Source organism: Equus asinus, chromosome 8 (assembly GCF_041296235.1).
Source record: "Equus asinus isolate D_3611 breed Donkey chromosome 8, EquAss-T2T_v2, whole genome shotgun sequence".
In the NCBI taxonomy this organism is placed as follows: domain Eukaryota; kingdom Metazoa; phylum Chordata; class Mammalia; order Perissodactyla; family Equidae; genus Equus; species Equus asinus.
Genome location: NC_091797.1, coordinates 70,949,405 through 70,973,631, shown reverse-complemented (window position 1 = coordinate 70,973,631; position 24,227 = coordinate 70,949,405). Strand labels below are relative to the sequence as shown.

General features: G+C 54.1%; 1 protein-coding gene across 11 annotated transcripts in view; it reads right to left on the bottom strand.

Moving 5' to 3' along the window:
- RIMBP2 (RIMS binding protein 2) overlaps window positions 1-24,227 on the bottom strand; it is a 246,515-nt gene that overhangs the window by 58,281 nt on the left and 164,007 nt on the right. For all 11 annotated transcript variants that reach the window (XM_070515837.1, XM_070515836.1, XM_070515842.1 and 8 more), the window contains exons 4-5: window positions 14,139-14,243; window positions 4,621-4,671 (exon numbers count right to left, since the gene is read on the bottom strand). In XM_070515837.1, the coding sequence (XP_070371938.1) occupies window positions 4,621-4,671; window positions 14,139-14,240 (153 nt within the window). In that variant the 5' untranslated portion in view covers window positions 14,241-14,243. The remainder of the gene's footprint in view (window positions 1-4,620; window positions 4,672-14,138; window positions 14,244-24,227) is intronic.

Genomic DNA, 24,227 nt, shown 5'->3' with positions numbered 1-24,227 from the left:
TGCTGCACTGCTTCACCCCTCCGTTCACCCACACTCGTTCACTCGCCAAATGACCATCGAGCATCGTCACACCAGCTCGGCAGGGCCAACTACTCACTTAGGCCCAGCAGCACTGTGCCTGGAGCCACAATACAGGTAGGGACCCACAGAAGCGTTTTCATTTTAATTTCCTTTAAAACCAGAAGAAAAAAGTGAATATAATGATAATGAATACATCATAAGGAGTCTAACCTGGATTAGACTCATCTTTACACCCACACAGATGTAAAATATAATTTTTAATATTTTTATGGAGGAGGGGGTCCATGAAAACAAAGGGGCCCAGGGCCCACAAAAGTCACAGTGCAGCCAGATGGGGGACCCTCGCCTCGGGAGATCCCATGCCTGTCTCGGGGTGAGGCCTGTGTGCTCTTGGAAGTCTCCTCAGAGACCCCGGGATGGAAGGAGCTGCGTGGGTGCCCCCGCTGAGACGAGTGAGGGCTGACCCTTGCTCGAGGAGACGACCACAAGCGTTGGGGAGAGATGGAATGAAGTCCCATGAAGGTGCCCTGAAGAATCAGCACAGAGCAGCCCAACGCACACGCAAAGTGCACGGCACTGACAACCTGGCAGGAGCAAGCTCGCCACGGGCCACGCTCCCTGCCACGGGCCCGAGCTCCCCATCCTGACCCCGCTCGTTTGCAAGCACTATCGTCACAGGGGCATTTCTTCCCTGCAGACACTGTTCTCAGAGGCTTCAGACATGTTAGCAGGCGGACCGCCTGTCCTCAGGGCTCGGCTCTGCTCCTACCAGCTGTGCATCTTTGGGCAAGCAGCTCAGTGTCTGTGCCTGATTGTGTAATCAGTGAGATGATACCAAACTCACTGGGTGGTTTGAAGGGTTCGATCTGACTAGTCCAGTGCCTGGCGCATGGTCACCCAGTGATGTAGGCTATCGTCTGCTACTGAGCACCCGCCACAGGAGGCAGTATTCCCAGTCTAGCCGCTGCTCAAGCTGACTTGCAGTTCAACTGTTGGTATAGTTTTGCTGGCGGACTATAGAGCGGACCCTGCTGCCCAGGGGAGGGGTGGGGGGTCAGGATCCTGAGGTCAAGGGAAGCCATGCTGAAAGGCAGCTGTTGAGGGTTTGGACTCTGGAACCAAACTCCCGGGGTTTGAATCCAGTTTTGGCCCCTTACTAGCTGTGAGGCCCCGGCGAGTCATTTAACCCAACTGTGCCTCAGTTTCCCCTGGGTTGTCGTGAAGATTGAGCGAGATAATATGTGTCCCATCTCTTAGATATCCCTTAGCTGCACCTTAGCACAGTGGCTGGCAGAGTAAGTGTTCAATAAACGTCACCCTTGTCACTGTTATTGTTTATTATTATTATCACTATTTTCCCTTGCTTCTTTGTCTTGAAAGAGCTCCTTCATAAAGTGCCAAGGAAGCTGCTTAACTACCAGAGTCTGAAGCAATCTCTTCTCTCGGCTCTTTGGTTCACAAACAGAGCTCTCCGTCCTGATCCTGGAACAGCGCCTTCCGTTTTCAGTTCACTCCTGACTCCTCTCTTCACTGAGCCCCAACTTGGCCCAGGTTATTCCCTGGGTGCTGGGACCGCTCTCCTTGTGCCCTGACCAGGAATAAAGACACTTCCCCTCTCTCATCCCCAACGTCCTGGCCATTCATTCATCAGAAAGCAGGGCTTAGAAACATGCATGGAACTTGATTTGCGTATATGGCTGTTTTGAGGGGTTTTGATTCAGCACATTTCCTGAGATAACCCTTATCTGGGAACTCTGTGTTCTATCTAGCTGTTTATGTTATATCTAAACAACCCAAAGAAGTGGGCTGTTCTGCTTAACAGAATATCTGACTGAAGGAGGTCACCAGCTGCCATGTGGGATGGGCCACATTCTCCCAGAGCACAAGCATCCCCAAATGACAACCACACTGCACGCCTCCGACTGCTCTGTGAGGAGCTGGTGGGCAGGATTTCACACCTGTGGCTTCTTGTCAACGCTTCCGGGGAAGGAAGGTGAGGTGAGGGGTGGAGGCTCAGGTTACTAAGGTGCTGAACCTCGGATTGGCCAAGACCCCCAGGGGGCTCGCTCCTTCAAATATGCTGTCCTTCCTGTGACTAGCCTAGTGGACTCTCGAAACGGTGCTTCTCAAACACCAGCTGCACCAGAAGGACCCGGAAGGCTGGTTACAACACAGATTTCTGGGTCTCTCCTCCAGAGTTTTGATTCGGCAGGTCCGGGGCAGGACCCAAAAATCTGCATTTCCAACAAGCCCCCAGGTGCGGCTGCTGGTCTGGGAATCCCACTTTGAGAGCCACTCGTCTAGAAGCAGGGAAAGCCATCCCTTCTGCGCATTCATGATCAAACTCAGAGTTTTGGAAAACACTCAAAACCCTGTTCTGAGGGACAGCTCAGTTTCTCCTCTTCCTCCGGGTGGCGAGAAAGGCAGCTGCCTCTTAGTGGAAAGAAGGAAGCCGCCCATGCCGGCTGGGGAGCCCGCTGTCACACGGCAGACACAGAACAGAAAGGTGGAACGTTCAGGCGCCGGGTTCGAATCCCGATGACCAACCGACCGAATTCTGGGCTCTCAGCCAGGCTCTCCATCACGTGGCTGGCCCAAGGGTAGAATCAGCCGCAACAATTTCTCCCCCTGTGGTCATCTGAATTCATGGAACGTTCTCCGGCCTGAAAGTTTCAGCCTTGGCAGAAAATGGGAAACCAGGTTCGCTGGGCCTGCTCAACGCTTCAGAGAACAGAACTGTGTGTCCTAGCCCCAGATGACAGCACATCCCCCATGGAGCTCCTGCCCGCAGCTCCTCAGCTCCCCGCCCCGAGGGGCCCGGACCCCCCCCCCCACCCCCGCTGCAGCATCAGAAAGCTGCCGCTGGGTCAGAACCTAGAGCTGCCCGGTTTCGGAAGAACTGGCGGGTTGAGCAGGCCCAGGGACTCGAGGCTGCTTCCATGCACGGGGAAAGCATCACCAAGCACGTGGGGCGGGAACGCCGTTCCCTGAAATACCTGCATGCTGTCCAAGGTGTGCTGGGTGAGAAGCGAAGCAAGACACGATTACAGGGCGACCTGGCGAGGAAGGAGGACACGCAGCCCTCGGCACGCCTGCCTCCAAACCAAAGCACGGCAGGACAGTCACCACAGTCAAAGCATGCACTGCCGCCAGCCCCGGGGGACGTGACCTCAGCGGGACTGTCACTGAGCAGCAGCCCAGAAGATGGATTAAAACAACAAGGACAATCAAATCAATGGGCTTCGGGCGACTGGAAGGAAGAAACTACACTTTTAGCCAGCAGACTATGCAAATGACAGTGCATTGGGCGAGTCCGGCAATGGGAATCCAGTGATTTTCCCGTAAGATGTTTGGGGTTGGGGCTCTGTTGCCACTCTCCCAGGGTATGTATTTTCCCACCTGCTATTCATCACACTCGTCCCTCCAGATATTCATTAGCTAATGGAGGCTTTCAAAAAATCGATTTTAATATATATGATGATAATGAAACCTCTTCCTGTGGGACGAATAGATTTTAAAAGGCAACGTAAGAAACGCATATATTCTGTTTTAAGTGACTGCTATTCCCCTGGGGACAAGGGACGAGGTTATCTTAAAGAGGACAACCACTCCCCATACCTGGGGACAGCAGGCCCGGGAAAAGGCCTTCTTGGCCTTTCTTGACGGAACAGAACTGGGGCGGGAAGACACGCGGGGCCAACCCACACTATGCAGGCACCCTCTGCTGCTGTGTCCTTCACTAAGGGGTCCGTAATGTAATCGCCTGACCTCTGTCTTCAGCAGGTAGAAAGCCTAGCCTGCTCATTATGACTCATTTATTATTCATGGGGGATGCAGACAGCAAGGCCTCCGGGGTGATCCTATGAGTTCCATTCAGGTTGGCCCGTCCTCTCCGGAGGAGGCTGGAATCAGGCCACAAGCCAATGACAGAGGAGTGGTCACTCTTGACACACCACTCATACTAGTGGGACTTGCCGCCATGTCCAGACCAAGCCCCCACCATCAGGGCAGGTGAGAAAGCCCTTGCAGGGCTGAGGAGGGTCACTCACACCGTGCTTGCTGGGGACGGTGCCTGGGGAGTGCCTCCGATGATGCTCACTGCTTCGATTCCCTGGGTCATCCTTTCCCTAATCCTGCAAGTGCCTCCCCACATGCTCCCTCAGGATTAGTGCTGTCCGTTAAAACTTACCCTCCATGATTCATCTGATGGCAGACGCCCACAGGAATGGTCCATCCATGCTTTCTCCTTGGGAAAATCATCCCCATGCCAGTGAGCAGACCCATCCCCAGTGCTTCCCACCCAAGAGGAGGCAGCAGACCACACCTGAGACCCACAGTCCTGATACTGGGGGTGTGGCCATGGGAAAATTGCTTAACTTCTCTGTGCCCATTTCCTCAAGTGTAAAATGGGATTCCTAACAGCACCTATCATGTAGGTTGCTCGTGCTGACGACATGGGAGGATGGGTGAACAGCAGCTAGTACTGGTACCCAGCAGGCGCTCAATAAACGCTGGCTATTATTTCTACTCACAGCATTAAGGCGATTGTCCCTGACCCCAGCCAGCCCAGAAAGGAGCCAGCAGGGCTCCATCACTCACCTCTAGCAGCTGCACGGCGCCTTCATGTTCCTTCTTAGCTTCAACCTGAGCCTTTTCATGACAGAAAGAGAAAAGAGTAAGGGTTTAAAGGGGGAAAAATAGAAGAGAATCAGATCAATGCCCACAGTATCAGGGAGTGGCTCACTGACTCTATCTCCCTAATAAGCCTCTAAATTCTAAGGGTCTAAATCAGTTCTCATTGTTCTCCCCCTTGGGGCAAGTCGGAGTGGACTCTGGTTGGGCTCGACGCTCTCTGTGAAAATGGAAAGAGTGCGCTGGCCTGGCCGAGACAGATGGGCTGGTGGACGACGGCTGGGGCGCGTGGGAGGCTGATTCTGTTCTGAGAAGGGGTCCCCCGCGGAAGGCAGCTGAACCCAGAACAGCAGGACAATTCTTCCCGAAGCCTCAGGTGGTACCGTCATTTCCCCAGACGCCCTTCACTGCTTGGGAAGCAAAACACAGTCACTCGAACTTGACCCCCAAATAGCTCGAGGTCTGCTGAGGTCTCCGCGGGACCTGCAGGAGGGGCCACGGCAGGGTCCTGAGATCTCACATGCTCTCGGCAGCTCAGCCTGCGGTGGGGGGGCTGCCATCTTCAATCACTTGAATCAAAGCCATCTGCTCCACAGAATGAGAAATGTTACCAGTTCAGCTAAAGAAATTTGTCAGCATGGCCGCAGCCTGGGCCACACGGCAAATTCATACAAACCGGAATGCAACATTATTCTTTCTTGTCCGCGTAGACTCTGAGGTTCTGGCATTGCGAGGACAGTAAATATCTGCCACATTTGCCTGCCTGGCACTTGTGTCCTCCTCTCCTGGGAAGACCCCCTGAATTTGCTGGGGACCCAGGACCCCCGCATTCTGAGTACAGGAGTACAGGTCCAGACTCTCAGTGAGTGGTATACAGCGGGGTGGACAGCCCAGTTAGAGCAATGAGACTGTGACTGGGAATGCTGGGAGAGAGGGAGGCCCCTTGCCTGCTGGACTTGAACCTGAGTGCATGGGATTTTGGAGCAGCTGCAGCCATCTTGCTACCACGAGGGGCAAGGCTAGAGCAGCCAGGGGAAACCAACCAGGAAGCCGATACACAGGAGAACAGAGGCAGGACAGCAACGGAGGTCTGACAGTGCCGGGAGGCAGTGGACTCAGCCGCGCCTGAGGCTGGAGCATTTGGGCCCTGGTTAGCCGTATCTGAACTGCACAACTAAAACCCCCTTCTTGTGTTTTCTGTGAATTGGAACCAACAGTCCTGAGGACTATAATCGTCAGCTGTTAAAGAATGTGACACTTCCCATTTTAAAGTTGGAGACACCGAGGTTCAGCAGGAGTCTGAGGCTGTGTCACAAGACAGAAGAAACACCTGCACTATATCCCACATTGCTTATCCCATCAAACTGGTTTCCCTGGGCTCACAACTATTCCCAATGAAGCAGAAAAACACGATTTTTTATTTTCATTTTTTTTTTGCTGAGGAAGATTCACCCTGAGTTAACATCTGTGCCAATCTTCCTCTATTTTGTGTGTGGGTCGCTGCCACAGCATGGCCACTGATGAGCTGTGTAGGTCTGCGCCCAGGCCACTGAAGTGGAGTGCACTGAACTTAACCACCAGGCCCCAGGGCCAGCCCCAAAATATGAATTTTTAAAGAGGATTATCTCCTATGGGGCACCTGCCTCTTAAAATATGGAGCACAATAACAAATCCATTATATTACATTGAGATTTACATTTAGAATTCTGGGTTCAGGAGGAATCTTTTCTCTAGGTCCTGGAGAATAATTAGTGATGGATTATTCTACACCATAAATAAGCTAACGAGCCTCATCTTAACAGCTTCTGCTTCTCATTCGCAAACTTCTGTGGGTCGGAATGTGGGAGGGCTTGGCTTCCCAGCACAGACCAAAAAGGAAACGTCGTCCGAGATTTCATTCACGTGCGCTTCATTCTCACATATTTCCAGCGCAGCTTTTAAGAGCCAGGCAAGTGGACCGAACACAGAGCATTAATTACTCCGTTCCTGAATTTAGCTCCATCTTCAAATGCTTCAAATTGTTCCTTTCAAAGTAAAAACCATAAGAATGACAAAAAATAACAAAATATGGAAAAAAGACAAACAACGAGAGAGCATATAGGGATTATATAAATAACACCACCATCGAGCCAGTGGAGTCAAAGATAGTTTTCAACTGGCAGGAGGGAAAACAACAGAACGCGCCATCGCGGGCTGTCAGCGCCCAGCCAAGCTGGCAGGAGCTACTCCGCTTCCGGCTTCAAGTGCAAATCAGAAGTTCGTTCTCGTAGGCTACTTGCAAGCTGGGCCATTTGGGCAATCAGAATAGACTGTTAAAATTAACAGCTAAAATTGGCAGTGCTGAAATCTTGCAAAAACCTAAGCAACAGCTTCAGCGAGGCTCATTTTGGGGGCCCGTTCCAATATGTGGGGAAGCTGAGACCTCCATTTAGACACCATTCCCGACAGAGCACAGCGAAAGTGGAGAGGGACCTGGGCTCTCAGGGGCCCCAGAGAGCTGCTATCAGAAGAAGGGGCCTGTCACCCAGGAGTCAGATGTCCAGGGGGTAGGTTACCCGGAGCAGACGCAGTGATTTCCAGGGAGAAACAGATGCGCAGAAGGGACGACAGATCTGTTGACCAAGTTCTGGACATTTGGCTTGGCTAGACTGGGCACTCAGTACTCAGGACAATGGGCCACCCAAGGACCACGGTGACTGGGCCGGGATGATGGACGCTGGTTAGCATGGAGCAGGGCAGGGTCACTGGTGGGTGCTGATCATGGTAGCTCCACAGAAGAGCAAGTGAGGTTTGTGAGACTAGGCTGAGTGCTGTAAGGACCCTGGAAACAGGGTCCCCGAGTTCCTCAGTGCTGGGGAAGCCGAAGCCGACATTCCAGGAGCGTGTTGTCGGAGAAAACAAGACCGAGGCCGATGCTCCATGAATGAATGCAGAGGGTCAGTCTGTGATGCCCTTGCCCTCTACGCACAACTAAATCCCAGTGTCCGGGGGAGACCCTCGGAATGTGGGCGAAGCCTTGACTATGCGGAGCGTGGCGTGTTCTCTTAGCACCTTAGCTTCTCCTAGTATCGCGCATGTCAGTCACAGCCTTCAAACTAAGAGCAGCCACTCCACTCCACTCTGGAGGGGTTCTGAACAACAGGAAAGCTGGTCAGGTCTGCGCACGAGCTTCAAACATGAAAAACCCCCTTGGCTCATACCCTGGATAGTTAGCACTGCCACTTGTAATAAGACAAGGTTGTCACCTGCACAAGAAACTGTGACTCTGAAGAACAGGGGCAGCTGGATCCTGGTCGTCGTTCACCCAGAGAGAAGCCTCGGGGTCTCGGCATCAGAGTCCCCAGGGGCACGTCATTTACCTCAGGCGTCTCGTCTGAGGGGGGACCTGCACCCCACAGGTTGTGGTGAGGGCCGACTGGCATCTCATTGCGTCCTTCTACAGGCACTGATGGAGTATTGCTTAGCATTCACCATCAGTTATCTTGGTCATCTTACTTTGACCATAAACTGCATCAAACGATGGAACTTACTAGATGCCCCCCTTCCTTCCCTCCTTCCTTCCTTCTTTCCGTCCTTCCTTCCTTCCCTGCTCTTGAGCATCTTCATTCGTCAGTGCTTGCTGAGTACCTGCTCTGCATCAGGTGGTGATCTGGGAGTGCAGACACTCCACTCTGGAGACAGACAATGGGCAAACACAGAAACAAGCGAGCCAGCTTACTGTGGCATCACTAAACCGGGGGCGTGGCCGGGAGTGCCGGGCAGGGAGTGGAGTCCACTTAGGCAGGGTGGCTGGGCAGAGACTTCAATGACAAAAATCAGCCCGCTCTGCCCAGGGACCAGGCCTTCTGTGCGAAGACCCCGAGTGGGGCGGTTTTGTGTGGTTGAGGACCAGAGGCCAGTGTGGCTGCAGCACGTGGACGTGGACGGAAGGGAGCGCAGGAGGAGAGGGGGAGGCAGAGGCGGGCAGGGCTTAAAGGAGGTGACGCGTGCATTCCAGGTACTGGGCCCAGAAAATTCTAAACTTAGAATAAAAGTTCCCAGGGCAGCTTTTATTATTGTTGTCATCATTCACAGCCTCTTCTCACACCATCTTCCTCAAGGCTGCGTCACCAGCCCCTGAAACACTGCTGACACAAGGTGCTCAAGACGGGTTTGCTGAATGAACGAAAGCAAGGATTCTCACCTGAGCTCACGGCTCCATGAGCTTCAGGAAGCAGGGGTCCCAGGAGAGCCAGGTGGCCGTGGCGGCCAGTGGATGGGCCTGTGCTCTCCTTGGCTTCCTTTTAATTTTTTAAACTATGCCTCCACTCAGCGACCAGCGCGAACGGTTGGCTGGAGGGCTGTATCTGACCTTGATCCCACGGGAGCAGCCTTGGGCGTTTGGATTGTTTGTTCACTCATTCTTTCTTTAATTCGACACATGTTTTCACTTGGACATTAGTTTGCTCGCTTCTCTCAACCACCACACTGGGCGGAGAGAGGTGCCAAGCTCCGGGCAGAGGGAGGCCCCTGGAGAAGGCTCTGGGGAGCGGGTCCCTGTCATCAGATGGATGAATGCCAGTGCTCCCTTAGGGTGGCCAGGTCTGGAGGTGAGGTAGAAACCACAAAGCAATCTCCAAGTACTATAAAATGTGGCAAAACCCACCTCTATTGCACGGAGAATATACTCCTGGCTTACTTACACACATGCTGTCCATGAAGAAAGAGAATATTGCAGATCCAGAAGCAGAGGATCCGACGACGCACAGCGGGTGTAAAGGGCTTCCCAAGCTGACGGTGAGGCGAGCTCCCGGGCCCCAGCTCTGCCCCAGCCTCAGAAGCAGCAGCCTGGACCGGGGGGGAAGCAGCAGGGGCTCCAGGCAAGGTCTCTCCGGGAAGTGGAGTGAGAGCACCCCCCTAAGGAGGGTGAGCGTCTCAAGAGGAATTAACGCTCTGTCGGAGAGTCTGGGGACAAGGCAGTGACGGGCACATGGAGGCCAGAGCAAACGGACAGAAAGAGGCGAGGCACCACAGGGAAGAGAGAAAGCTGCCCAGGGGAAACGGTGCCGTGCGCAGAGCCCGGGAGGGCAGGCGAGGACAGGTGCTGCCGAGGACGGGAGTCCAGCGGAGGGCAGGACGTGGGAGACCGACCAAGTGCAGCGTGGAGTGGAAGGTCGGATGAAAGAAGTGGGGCTCAGAGGCGGACTCTGACTCGGAGATCTCAATTTGGGAGCTGCCACACGCAGACGGCATTTCAACCCACAAGAGCAGACCTGGTCGCCCAGGGAGCAAGTGCAAACAAGTGCAGACCGAGAGACGCGGCTTGTGGCCTGAGTCTGGGGTCCACCTGTGATGCTTACAGGGGTCTGCGTGGAAGGAGGAAAAGCAGAAGAAGGTGGTCCCGGGAGCCTGCGGGGGTGGGGTCCACCTGTGATGCTTACAGGGGTCTGCGTGGAAGGAGGAAAAGCAGAAGAAGGTGGTCCCGGGAGCCTGCGGGGGTGGGGGTCCACCTGTGATGCTTACAGGGGTCTGCGTGGAAGGAGGAAAAGCAGAAGAAGGTGGTCCCGGGAGCCTGCGGGGGTGGGGGTCCACTACCTCAAACTGCCTCTGGGTCAGTGAGGAGAATGAGAACAAACCCCTGGGCATGGCGTCCGTGATGGGCGACGCATCGTGAGCCGCTGTGCTGACAAGATGAGGGTGGGGGTCCCGTTGGAGTGGGCTCAAGACGGAGCTGTAGTCAGAGAGCAGAGGCAGCTCTTTAGAGACATCTCACACTGCTGGCTCGTGAGGGTCAGCTTTGGACCTCCCATCTGGGGACTTTTATCCTGGTAGGGGGACAAGAGGCAGACTTTGCTGGATCCTCAGCCTTACAGTGGAGGCGTTATGGCTCAGTGGGTTAAGTGCAAATCCGTTTGCATCACTTATTAGCCGGGTGACATTTGGCAAGTTACTTAATCTCTTTAATCTTCAGCTTCATCCATTAGGAACCGGGATGATAATGATAGCACAGTGCGTAGGGTTCAAATGGGGACTAAGTAAGATGATGCACATTATCGAGAGGCCCTGGCACCCAGTTGGTACTTGGTCTATTTTTGGGTAAAGATGCCATTTGTTTCCTTGGCGTTTCCTGACTACTCTGGTCTTACCCACGACGTCCCCGGCAAGGAAGGCAAGTCTTCACTCCCGTTCCCACACTCCCCACAGCCAGTCGATGGGGTCTGCGCGGCCCCTGCAGTGTTACATGATGAAGAAAACGCCCCCTCCACTCCAGTGTTCTCAGAAAATGGAAACACGGAGACGCTCACTGGCCCGAGAGCATGACAGTGCACACTTACGTTCCTACATTTGTACCTCGGAGCCTCTCCTCCCGCTTCTGAAAATGCCCCAACTAGTAAACTCAACTGAGCACATTTGAAAGACACCATGTGTGGGGCTTTCGCAGAACCCTTGAGATCTGAAAACTCACTTTGTGCTTTTTCAGTGCATAAGAGAGGAGTTTGACCAGACTGATCCCTGAGTTGCACAGACCCATCCCGCTATCTTCCCATTCGTGTGTGAACAGTTTCAGCTAAATTCCATTCGGGTGGAGTCACTTGACTGTCATGGTGGCTGTCAACGATCTTTTCAACTTTTCATTCCAGCACGCAGTCAGAAACATGCGCACTTCACAAGTGTACCTCTCGGCGCCTCTGTGCCTGAACCTCAATAGATCAGAACAAATGAGCTGCCGTGGGCCGCTCCTCCCGCCCAGATCTGCCTCATGTCTGAAGACGGAGGCGCTGAGCCCCTGGATTCCTCCTCCCTTTCATCCCCTGACACTGCTGCTCCCACAGCCTGCCCTTGAGCTAACTCCTTCCTCCCAGTTATTACGGAAATGGCTTTGCGTCTGTCCATCTGCACTGCTACCACCCGGGTCCTAGACACCAGGCTTCCTACTGGCGTTAACGGGCACCCCTGCCCCGCCATGCATCCCTCCCAGATGTTCAAAGGCTCAGAGCCCAGCAGCCGGTTTCAGCTCTCTAAGGGCTGCTTGCTTCCTTGGGATGGAATTGGGCTCTGACCTACAGTGGCAAAGCTACCTCGCAGCACCTCCCGCCCACTCCACCCTGCCCGCCCCCTCCCTCCCGGCAGGCAGGCTGCTCCCTCCGTGGGGCTTGCACACGGCCCTGCCTGCTGCCCTTGACTTCACCCTCGCGAAGCCGCTGCCCCATTGTCCATCCCTTCATTCTGTTTGTTTCCTTCACGGCGTTTTCATGGTGAACTTAACTAACTCTTCATCCACTTGTCCACTGACGCCCACTCTGGGAGGGCAGAGGCCCCGTCCCTCTCGCCACTACATTCTCGGTCTCCAGAACAACAGCTGAGCGGCTGACACACAGGTAACAGACAGCCATTTGCTGAATAAATGATTGAATGAATGAATGATCCAATCGGCAGATGGAGCGTGGCAGCCGTCCATGGTGGAAATCAGATGCAAATAAGAACTCTGGAAAGAATTCACCAGTCACATTCTGCTCAAAGCTCACCTTCCTCTTCTATAGATTCAGAGCTCTAAGAAATTACAAAATTGGCACATTTGGATTTCACTAGTTTCGCTTCCTCTGCTCCCCACACTAATGAAGCATCGGCGTGTCCAAAATAGAGACAATGATGAATGTGGGGAGAAGGGGAGCGGAGGAAGTTGGCTGATGCACGAGGGAGAACATTGGAGCTGAAGGACACCGTTGGTTCTCGTGCGTTTTCCTTGGCATCAGATGCTGAGGAAACAGAACCCCAGGCTCCTGGAGAAGGCTCTGTTGGGAAAACTGACCGGCGCCCCAGCTGGACAGCGTTTGTATTTCTTCAGGCTTATGATCTGTCTCAGATGCACGCAGCCTGGGGACACAGCCTCTGAGGTCGCAGTGAACATGTGCAGACACCGTGCGGGCATCTCCCGGGCACCGGAAGGTTCCTTTCGCACAGCAGGAGAAGATAAGAGGAATATTGCTGCCCGTGTCCAGTAATATCCTTTCTGGATAACATCTAATGAAACATTGCGTCTCAGGGTGCCAGCCAACTTATTACAACAGGTAATAAGGACTGTGACTGTCCCCGTCTGCGCTGGCTTAATGAAATCTGTCCTTAATATGAGGTCCCGATAAACGATCGGAGAAACAGCATCAGAAGTCTACCCGGCTGATGCTACACGCTCTGCTAATAAAGTCTGGAGGGGGCCAGTGCCTCCGACAGGTGCCCGTCCCAGCCGGGCGGGGCAGGCAGTCTGGGGACTTTATTCGGAGATCCAAGACCTGGAGAGGCTGTCAGACGCTGGAGGGCCTGGCCAGATGGAGGAGGAGGAGCCTGCTGCCCATCCCGGCCATGCCGGATCGGGGCTGGGGCTGCAGGACAGGACCTGCACTAGTGGTCCAGCTTGGGGGCCCCCTGACAGGCCAGGTAGAAGCCTGCCGGCCTTTTCTTCCATTTGTTTGTCCACCTGGACTACACGTGCTCTGGCTGAAGGGCTGGCTGCCCTCGGGGGAGGAGTGAGCAGGGATGGGTGGGGGACCCTGGGCTTCAGGAAGGAAATGCTGCGATGAGAACTAAGCATAGTGACCCCAGGCCCCAGGGCTCTGAAAGAGTGACCCTCATACCCATTCGGAGAAAGACAGGACGACGGAGGCCGATGACTACAGTCAGGGTGGGGTGAATGTTCTCAGCCTCCCTCGCATCACAGCTGCCGTGGGGCCGCACGCTCTCAGCTGCTCAGTCCCCCCCTCCTACCCTCCCTCGGGTTTCTCCTCTTTCTTCTTCCTCTCCTCTTTCCTCTCTTCATTTCTCTCCTTTTCCATCTTCTTTTTGTGTTCTCTCTCCCCCTCTGCCCCCCTCTTCCCTTATTGAGATTACACTAGCAATATTGCCTTGAATCTTGATTTGCTCACTTAATAACAGATCATGTAAATCTCCCCAAGAGAGCAGATGTAAACCAGAATTATTCCCTTCAGGGGCGTCATCCCGGTCTGAGGTGTAGATGGACCTCAGTTTACAGGACCACGCTCTGGGATGGGCACCCATTTAACCCAGTTCCCCATCCCCCACCCCACTCAGCAGTGCTGCCAAAAACACCAAGATCGTTTTGAACTTGTTCCCATGTTTCCTGAGGGCCTATGTTCAGAACGGAAGGTGGCAGAGTCAGAACACACGTGCGCTCAGTTCTAATTGATGCTGTCAGGCTGCTTGCCCCACAGCAGAAGCACTTCACCAGCATCCACAGGAGCGCCCTCTTCCCTATGACCTCGCGAGGGTTAGTGCTTTCGTCTGTTTCTGCAGTCTACAGCGCGAACACTCGTCAGCTCAGGAGAGACAAGGGGCACAGGGAAGCACAAACCACAGGATCTTTCCAGGAGGGAGAGGGAGGTGCTCTTGAGCCCAGGAAAGCAGCCAGCCCACACCCACACCCAGCGAGCGCCTCACGGGTCCCCCAGCCTGCTTCCTCCTCCCGCCGCCCCCGGGCACCAGGCGCCCCTTACCTTCTGCAGAAGGTCGATCTCCTGCTGTTTGGCGTTGAGAACAGCCAGGGCTTGCTCATGCTCCAGTTCCAGCTGCTGCCGCCTTTCCGCAGCCTCTCGCATGTGCTGTGGGGGACAGGGCGAGGTCAGGCCTGGAGCACAGGGAGCTGGGTCTGCGTGTGCACGCAAGCTCCTGGCTCTGACTCACCCGCCCCACACGCTCCAGGGCACCCCCCTTCCCCGCCCCCCCGCCCTGCCCCCAGCTTCCGGGCGTTTCCTGAGGGTGGCAGGGGGAACTGGGGAAATGCTGGGACTAGCAAAGCACCCACCGCCTGTTCTTATGTTTCGTATTTTAAATGCCGCCAGCAGAACTGAGGTTCTCATGCAGAGGTGAATTCCTCTTCTCCCTTGTTTGGAAAAGATTCTCTCTCTTCTCTCCGTTTTTTCCCAGGTCTTACGTGAAGAACAGCTAAGGGTTATCACTCTTTTCCTGTGTGCTGGGTGTTGTTCCAAGCTATTTACTGCTATTATAATAATCCTCGGAGGTAGGTGCCGTCACCTGCCCCATTGTACAGAGGGGACATGGAGGCTCAGAGAAGTTGTCCTTGCTCGTCACACAGCAGTAGGTGGCAGTCCAGTACTCAGACCAGAGGCTCTCAGTGGAGCCTCAGAGTCTCAGGGTTGCGTCCCGTCTGCTCGCTCTGGTGAACGGAGTGCTCAGCCCTACGAGGCCACTTGTGCCTCCTTCATGCCTCTGCAAAGGCCCGCAAGGCTCCTGCTGCCACGTCTACTTTCTGGGGCAGAGAGGGGGGCGTGTTCCCTGCTGTGCTCTCCTCGTGACACCCCGTCTGTCCTCCGCAGAGGGCAGGGGCGTGCCCCGCGAGCCCCAGGGCCGGACCCTTTCCCCTCTGAGCACCTCCCCACCTCTGAGGACCACTCACCACCCAGTCACCCCCAGGAGAACCCAGCAGCAAGATCAGAGGCCACCGCAACCTCTGCAGCCGTTCACAGCGACCACCTGTGAGCACTGCTGTCGCGAGGAAATGCACGAGAAAGACACTGCGTGGGAAAAGGCATGAGGCCGGACTGCTCCCACCCGGGGTGGGGGGTCATCACACAGAACGCTCACGCACCACACCCGCCCTTCTAAAGGCGCAGGGGGCCAGGGGCACAGCGTTTGGATCCAGTTTCCATTTCATTTCGGGTTTTTTTTGTTTTTTTTTTTTTTTTGTATAACAAAATATATGCAAAAGGTGACTTAGCGATCAACATTTTAAAATCTGGATCTTTGACACAGAAGTCCAGATTCCTTCAAAAATGGGAAGATTTAGCCACGCGTTCCACCTGGAAGCAGTGGGCAGAGGATGGGTCAGCTGTTCCCTTCGCGGGGCACACGCCCTCCTGTCTGCCACTGTCCCCTCGGACCAGCCTCTCCTCCATGAGACCTGACATCTGAGGGGTGACCGTGTTATAAAGACAGGAGACACCCTGACATGACAGGGGACGTAACATACCTTCCTCCTAGGCTTGGATTTGTAGGTGACTATTTTTATCATTTGTTATCTTAAATTCTCACTGTTTAAGTTTTCTACTTGTTTTTAGTCCCCAGGCTGGGGAAGGGGGCATGTGGGGCGGGCAGAGGGCAGAGAGGCAAATTCTATTCTCTTCACCATTTTCCCTAAGTCCCCCCACCCTCTGCCAGCAAAAGCTCTTTCTTTGGGAAGGACCTTGGAGCGGAACCATTTCAGCCGCAGGTGGTGAGGGCGCGCTTTCCAGCTCACCAAGCTGAGGTTCGTCTGCACCGAAAAAGAGAAGGCTGCCCGTCCAGAGCTTCACGGGCGGCGACCCCACGTGCTGGATCTGTCTCCAGTGCTGAGCGCAACAACCCTCGAGTCCCGTCTACCGTCTCCAGAAAAGCACCCGGCTCCCTCGGAGCTGCAGTCACCCCGCACCCAGGAGACAGGTGGCAGTTTCACTGTCGCTATGGAAACCTGCCAGCACCCAGGGCCCCGGGGAAAGCAGAACCCCCCAGAATACGAACAAATGCCCACAGATGTGGAAGCAGGCGTTGTCTGGCGATATGATAACCTGCTCAGGTTGGGCTGGCCTGGGTTCGTGTCTCTTTGTGGGTGGGACAGACAGAGAAACAGCACACACATGTCCTTGCACTCCAGCCTCCAGCCTGACCCGTCCCGCCTTCCCAGGCAGGAGGGTGTTGTCTGTGTGTGGCCCTCCCTGGAGCCAGTCTGCTCTGCAGAGCTGTGGCTCCCAATTTGGGTCTAGCAATTTCTAAGGATCCCTTTACGACAGACTCCACTCCACTGCCCACCACCAACCACAGTGGGTACAAACCGCGGCACAGGACACGAGGCACGTTCGGAGCACGGGGACCTGCCACTAAGAGAAACAAGCCAACAGACTCCAGAGACGTCGGGAATTCTCGGAGCTTCCAAGACGCTCCCGGAATTCCTACCCGAACGCCGCTCACTGCCTCGGAGGGTGGCCCTGCTCCGGCCTTGGGCTTCTCAAGTCACCAGAGCCATGAAGCCTGCTGTTCTCCTCGCCTTCGTGGGACCGCCACAGAGGAGACGGACTTGTTTGTGCGAAGCTGTTAGGTCTAGAGAGGAATTTCTGTTCCATTTCTCCATTCCTCGTTTCCTCTGTGCCTTTATTCATTCAACCAACATTCATGGGGTACGTACTCTGCACCAAGAAGCTAGGGATACAGAGCAACCAGATTCTGCCTCCACGAGCAGACATTCCACTGTGGAGCAGAGAGGGGAGGCACAGCAAGAAAACAGACAAGAACATGTCACACGGCAGCAGGGGTGTGAGGAGGACCACTGACATTTGCATTCGACCGTCGTTCACTTGCAAGAATGGCGATTCCACACAGCCTAACGCTGACGCTGTGTTCAACCAAGACTGTGGGGACCGTCTGTCTGAGGCGAAGACGAAATTCACTCACTGACATTCACTCATTCATTCACCAAATAATTACCAAGTCCTCGACACACGCCAGTCACACGCCGGGCTCTGAAGGCACCAGCGATACACAACAAGCACTCAAGTGTGTTCACACTCGAGCGGGGCACATGGACCACACACACGTCCCTGAAACAACACGCAGCATGCAAGTGGTCCTGAGTGTCAGCACAGGATGGGACGAGAGCTGCCACAGGGAGTGACATGTCCGGAAGCTTCTGGAGCAGACGGAGAGACGGTGGGGAGCTGAGGTGGGAGAGGGCTGTCTGGGCGGCTGTGGGGGTCTTCCGGGGGCAGGGGTGCCTCCCATTCTCACCCAGACGTGGCAGCACGCCAACCGCTGACAGGGCTCTGAGGGCGTAAGGACCCCACTGAGCTCCTGGAAGGCTCTGGAATGTCCCCTCGCTCCAGACACTGGCTCCTGGCTGGGACGACGTCCGCAGGAAGGAAAGACGTGGGGGAGGAGGGCTCTCTCCTCCATTGCTTCAAGGAGGAGCGTCTTTCCAGAGTACGACAGCCGACTTCCCCTTAGGTCTCAGCAGTCAGAACTGGCCGCACGCTCAGCCTGAGGCCGACCTCCGGCAGCCAGCCCCCGAGGAGGCTGCACACAGGTCCCTGCCTGGCTCAGAGCCCTCTGTGGCCCTCATCGCTCCGGGTGCTGCTGTGGGGCTGCGCGTCCCGCCTCCTGCTTCCTCTCTGACGTCACTTCTACCACTCTCCATCTCTCGCACTCTGTTAGGCACAACAGGGTTTTCTTGCTCTTTCCAAAGACCAGGCAAACCTCTGCCTCAGAGCCTCTGCACATGCTGTTCCCTTGCTTAGTCACACTCTTTCCCTAGATATTGGAAGAGCTGGTTCTCTCAAATTCCAGCCTTTGCCCAAGTATCACCTCTCAGCGAAGCCCCCCTGGCTGCCATATTTAAAATAGTGACCCACCCCTCTCCTCAGCACTCCTTATCCTCCAGCTGCTGTAAGTGGCTCCAGAGCACTTACTGCCATCAATACAATATACTATTTCTTTTTTTTTTTTTGCTGAAGAAGATTCTCCCTGAACTAACCTCTGTTGCCAATCCTCCTCTTTTTGTATGTGAGCTGCCACAGTATGGCCGCTGACAGACGAGTGGTGTAGGTCTGCATCCAGGAACTAAACCTGGGCCACCAAAGCGGAGCATGCTGAACTTAACCACTAGGCCACCAGGGCTGGGCCACACTGCACGTTTTACCTGCACACTGTCTGCTTCTCCACCCTGGGAGTCGAGTGGGCGCCCGGCCCCCAGCTGTGGTTCCCGCCCCTGTAAGAGGTGCTCAGCACAGAAGCCAAATCCTGACCGAGGCCACACGGCCCTTTGCCATCTGCCCCTGTGACGGCCCGCAGCTCAGCCCCTGGCCGCCCCCTCGCCCCTCTGCTCCAGCCACGTGGACCCTCCCCCTGGAACCTCCCAAGCATCCCCGTCTGGTGTTACAGGGACAGCACAGACATCCAGGGACAGCAGAGATGTGCTCTGGCCTTTCAGGTCAGCCAAAGGTGGAGGGCGGTGTTTAAGAGCCAGGCGGCTTGGGTTCCAGTCCCAGCTCTGCTGCCTCCCAGCTCTGCAACCTTAGGCTGGTGACTGAACCTCTCTGGGCTTTATTTTCTTCTTCTGGATAAATTATTCATTAGCATTATTATCAATGTGTAAATGCTTAATTAATTAAGAGTTAAGTAAATCACTAATGCTGGCTAGTTAATTATGGATTAGCACCTGCTTCCTAGAGGCGTCTCGAGCACCACAGGAGCTAGAATAGTACCTGGCATCAATTAAGTTTCATGTTACTTTTCAGCCTGAATGTAAGGAAAGCCTCAGCCCATCGACCGTCTTCAGCAGCGGGTAACACAGCGTCCTGGAAGGCTGCTCGGGTGTGAAACTCCAGGTGTGGAGGGAGGCAGGATGTACACGGCCACCAGGGGCTCTGCTAGCAGGGCAACAAGCCACTAGGATGACAGCATTAGTGAGATGATAGTGATAAGGAAGTAGATGCGCTACCGTATATTAAGCGCTTGCTGTGTACCAGGCGCTCTTCCAAGTACCCACACTATCACATCTAATGCTGAGAGCTGGGGGCTGTGGTCACTATTTTACAACAGGCAGCAGACCAGGGAAGCTAAGCAACTTGCTTAAGGCCACACAGCATGAATGTGGCGGCACCTGGAAGCCATCCCAAGAGTGTCAAACCTCAAAGCCAGTGCACCCCTCACCACTGACCCTTCTCTGGCACGAAGTCACTTACCCACAGCCATTTTCCCCATGAAACACTGCCAGGGGCGGCTCAGCAGCTCAGGTTCCAAGCAGCCAACCTGGTTCATGTGAATGATTGTGCAGCTGTTTAATGACACTATTGTTCCAGTTAATGCCTGTGCTTCTTTCTCTGTGGAAGTGGGCCCTGCCAGATGCAGCAGCGTAATCTTTATTTAGCTTTGGGAAGGAAGTTATTAGGGGGAGGAGGAAACCATTTTCCTTATGAGGATCCATTAGATACATTAACGGGATCCGGAAACCGCTCCAGGCGCGCTGCCGTGGGCTTTGGGGTCATTGGAGGACAAAGGGCGACAGACACCTTGTGGGCTCCCTGCTTAGAGGCGAAAAGGAGACGAGGGTGGTAGGTTAGATGGATGGAAACAACCGGGATGGAAATAGCTTTTAAACTTGTCAGGCTGATGAATGAAGTCAACACGAAGTAGCTGTCAGAAAGGCGTAAATGTGTAGAAATATATACCCCCCAACGGGTACCACGTGTGAGCTTAATCACAGAAGCCACAGCGAGGAGGACAAGACGAGCCGGGAGCTCAGATCTTACCCGTCCCTTCAAAACCACATTTCCCTCCAGCTGTGGCCCATTTGTCTGCGTCCTTTCTCAACGAAACTGCCTACAGGTTGTTGTACTCACTGTCTCCACGTGACCACTCACCCTCAGTGGACACCCTCCTGCCAAGGAGCTCCCTGATGACCAAGCCAGCAGTCACTTCTCCGCCCTGGGGACCCAATCTCTGGGTAGCACTGGACAGGAGGGCCACTCCTCTGTGAAACCCTCTCCGCTCCCGGCCCGGGAGCCCCACATTTGCCTGGTTTTCCTCCTTCTTTCACTGTTTCCCCCTCCCCATGATCTCTAAACACTGGAGCGGCAGCTGCTCTGTTTCTGATTCTCCCTCAGTCGATCTGATTCCCCACCACCGTGTTAAGTGCCATTTACAAACTCACGCTTCCGCTTCCGAGTGAAATCTTGCCTCTATGCTCACATCCGACGGCCTCCTCACCGACGGCCAGGAGGAATCTCAGATCTAGCCTGCTCAAAGCAGAGCCCTCGATTTTCTTCTCAAGCCACTTCCTTCCCCTGCTGCCCCATCTCAGCGACGGCGCCAGTGCCAGCGCCCGCGCAGTTCCTCCAGCCCAAGACGAGGAGCCGCTCTTCACCCGCCTTCCCCTCCTCGCTCAACGTCCAAATCTTTAGAAAATCCTTCCATTTGCACCAAAACCTTTCCTGGATCGGCCCCTGTCTCCATACCCAGTGCAACCCCCAGGCCAGCCGCCAGCCTGGACCTCAGCCAGGCCTAGAGTGGGTCTTAGCCGCGGAGTCCTGCTGCCCTCGGACAGCCGCTGGGGCAGCCAGGGCGCTCCCACTAAACAGAAATCAGCCCCTGGCATCTGTGACGGTGGGTGTTGTGTGTTGACCTGACTGAGAAAGCGCTGCCCAGAGAGCTGGAAATGCTATTTCCAGTGTGTCTGTGAGGCTGTTTCAGGAAGACATTAGCATTTGAATTAGTGGACTGAGGGCAGCAGACAGGCCTCCCCAGTGTGGGTGAGCCTCATCCAATCAGGTGAGGACCCGAATAGAACAAAAAGGCGGAGGAAGGGAGAATTCACTCTCTTTCCTTAAGCTGGCACATCCATCTCCTCCTGCCCTTGCACATCGGCACCCCTGGTTCTCAGGCCTTCAGACTCAGAGCGGCACTCACACCATCAGCCCCCCGAATTCTCAGGCTTTGAACTTGGACAGAATTACACTCCAGCTCTCCTGCGACTCCAGCTTGCGGACAGCAGATTGTGGGGCTTCCTGGACTCCTTAACCATGTGAGCCAATTCTTAGAATGAATAGCCTCTTACATACATAGCTGTCTGTATATCTGGTTCGTTCTGTTTCTCTGGGGAACCCTGGCTAATACGCTGTCTTCTGCTTCAAGCACTCAATGGCTGCCAATTGCACTTAGAGAAAAATCCAGACTCTTTGCTGGAGCTGACAGGTTCCTCTGTGACGGGCCCACGTCTCTGGCTCACGCCTTACCTCTCCCCTCTTCACTGTGCATTACCTACCATGCTGGCCTCTGCCCAGCTCCACTATCACGTCAAGATCATCCCCGCCTCCATGTCTTAGCACATGCTGTTCCCACTGCCTGAAAGGCTTGTCCCTGTGTCTTCACATAGCCGGCCCTTCACAGCAGGTATCCCTGATGGGGACTATCTTGTTCATTCATATGTTTATTCCACGACTTCCCTCCTCCCCGCCTGTCTGTGAGCTGCACGAGACTAGGACCTCCTCTCCGCCTGCTTATACACCCCAGGGTGTAGATCTGCCTCTGGCATCCAGTGCAACAGAATCAACGACAGAGCCACGAAGCCCCGTATCCAGAACATCTGCCCACGGCTCCAGCCCACACTCGCCTCTCCACCACTTACTGTCTCTATCGTTATTCTGCATATAATATATGCACATTATTATTCTATATGTGCTATTATTATCATCATTCTGCATATAGACTGTCATCGGCTTCGTACTGTTCTGATTAATTTTACGTAATTCTCAGTTTCTCAGATGGACTACAAACACCCCCCCAACTCTGTGTGCACGCTCCATGGGCAATAGAAGCCTGATTCAAATTTGCCAAATGGAATTCAATCAATGAGCTTGGATGGAAGACCCGCCTGGTGGCTGTTTGACATTCAGGGAGAGTGGAAGAGAGAATTCTCACTGCCGGAGAGCCCACGTTTCAACCAAACCCAGAGTTAAAACTGTGACCCAGACACAGAAACTAATTCTGCTGAAGGAAAACCATGCCGTCAGAGTTAGTGCCACACGTTTACCCAGCGTCCTCCAGGAGACGGGCTGTGAAGGTCGTAAGGGGAGAGTGGAGTCAATGGTGGAAAAGAGTTTAATCCAAAAATAGGCGAGAGATGGGCTTTGCAGGCTGAAGTTTGTGGAGTTAGGCGGATGGTGAGAGAGAAGATCACTCAGACGGTAGATGGCAGGGGGGCTGTGAGCTGGACACCAGCGGGATCTCTGAACCAGCCAAAACAGAGGATAGACAGGCTTGAAAACACGCAAACACACGAAATATACTCATATGTCCTGGCGTAGAACACACTGCTGATTCATTCTGTGCAGCATTCATTTTCCAAACACAGCCAGCATGTCCGTCTATGCCGAAACACCCATGGAAAATCACAGCCTTGCAAGGATAATATTTCTGACATACTCATCAATGTTTCCTTGTGTTACTACCCTCCATTTCTCCTCCATTCCTCCCCCACACCCCACCCAGATGGCTGGTCCATTCTATGCTCACCGCCCCACGGAGGGACAGATGGGGGAAGAGCAGGAACAAAGGACTCTCCCGGGCTTTGGTGCACAGACCCCACAGCCTCAGGGGAATTGAGAAGACAGCACACCAACGAGCTCTTTGTGGGAACTGCCTGCCACTAGAGCGTCCCTCCTCATCTGCAGAAAAATGTGGCTTCGTCAGAGGTTGACAGACAAACCGAGAAGAACTCATGCATGTATAGATAGACACCGGTGGATTCTGGAGAGAAGGGCTCTTGGATCTGCTTTCTAGAAAGTTCCAGAGAAGTGAGACCATAGAAAACTTATGGCTAGTAGATGAGACTGGAAAACGGAGCCTGCACAGCCTGGCAGAGGTTTCTGCACTAGACTGCGATTGACCGAGAGTCCACAGAAACTCATGCAACTGAACTTACATTCCTTACCCTACATTTTACAACAATGTCATGCAGCTGTCAACCTTGTCTCCGAAATGATGGAAACAACTAGTAGACTGTGGCGTGTGTATTTTTAAAGCCTACATGTCAATAATAAGACGGATGGAATGGTGGGACTCACAGCATATGCACCCTTGGGTGAGGGCAGGTGGAACCCCGACACTTGGTATTCTGTAGCCCCAACTCCAGCTTAAGTTTAACCTCCCTGAGCCGGTCAACCGTCCTCTCACCCTCAGGGCCGTGTCTCCCCCTGCTTTGCTCTGGATCACGGAGAACTACATCTCCCAGGCTGCCTTGCTCCTGCTTCTGGGTGACTGGCCAATGGCAGGCACCAGAGGGCAGGCCGAGGAGAGAAGCCGGGTGTTTCTCCCTCGCTCTGTTTCCGTGTTGTCTCTGGAGGGGGTCTGGCTTGTGCTGGGTGGCCCTCAGCATCTGGTTCTTGGGCCACCATCACCCCCACTGCCTCTCCAGCCCAAGAGGTGGTGTCAGCATCCTGCTGGGTGTATTGGACATCTCACTCCTCTCGCTGTGTAACGCGTCCCCCCACGTTCAAGCCCCTCCATGAGAAACACCTGCACTGGCTCCTGCCTTTTGGCTGAGGCCTGGCTGAGAGGTTGAAGGAAAGGATGAAGCCCACTCCACACGAACATTACATTTCTAGCATTCTTTCAAAATAGAGTGTTCACAAGAGAATTACGTAACTCTGGGGAAAAAATGTTATATTTCTTTCACTTGAGTTTTTACAACTAGATTCAAACCTGCCTCATGGATTTACTGTGACAAATGGCAGAAAAAAATGAAAACCCATTGAAATCTGAACTCAACTAACAACGTGCGAAGTAGAAATGAATCCGTCCAGGAAAATGTCCAGTCTGAGTGTGGCTTGGTTTACTTTATCCACAATTTAGCTGGCTTGTCTTAACATCCTTTAATTTGTTTTCTTGAAATTCTTCTATGAAAAAAAAAAGGTTTAGATGCTTCTTCTCAACTGGGAAAAGTTACTCCTTTCTTTGCCAGTCGTCAGCTGGTCTTGGATGATGGCTACTTTCAGGAGTCTCTGCAGCCTCCCCGCCCGGATAGTGAGACACGACGGGCCATC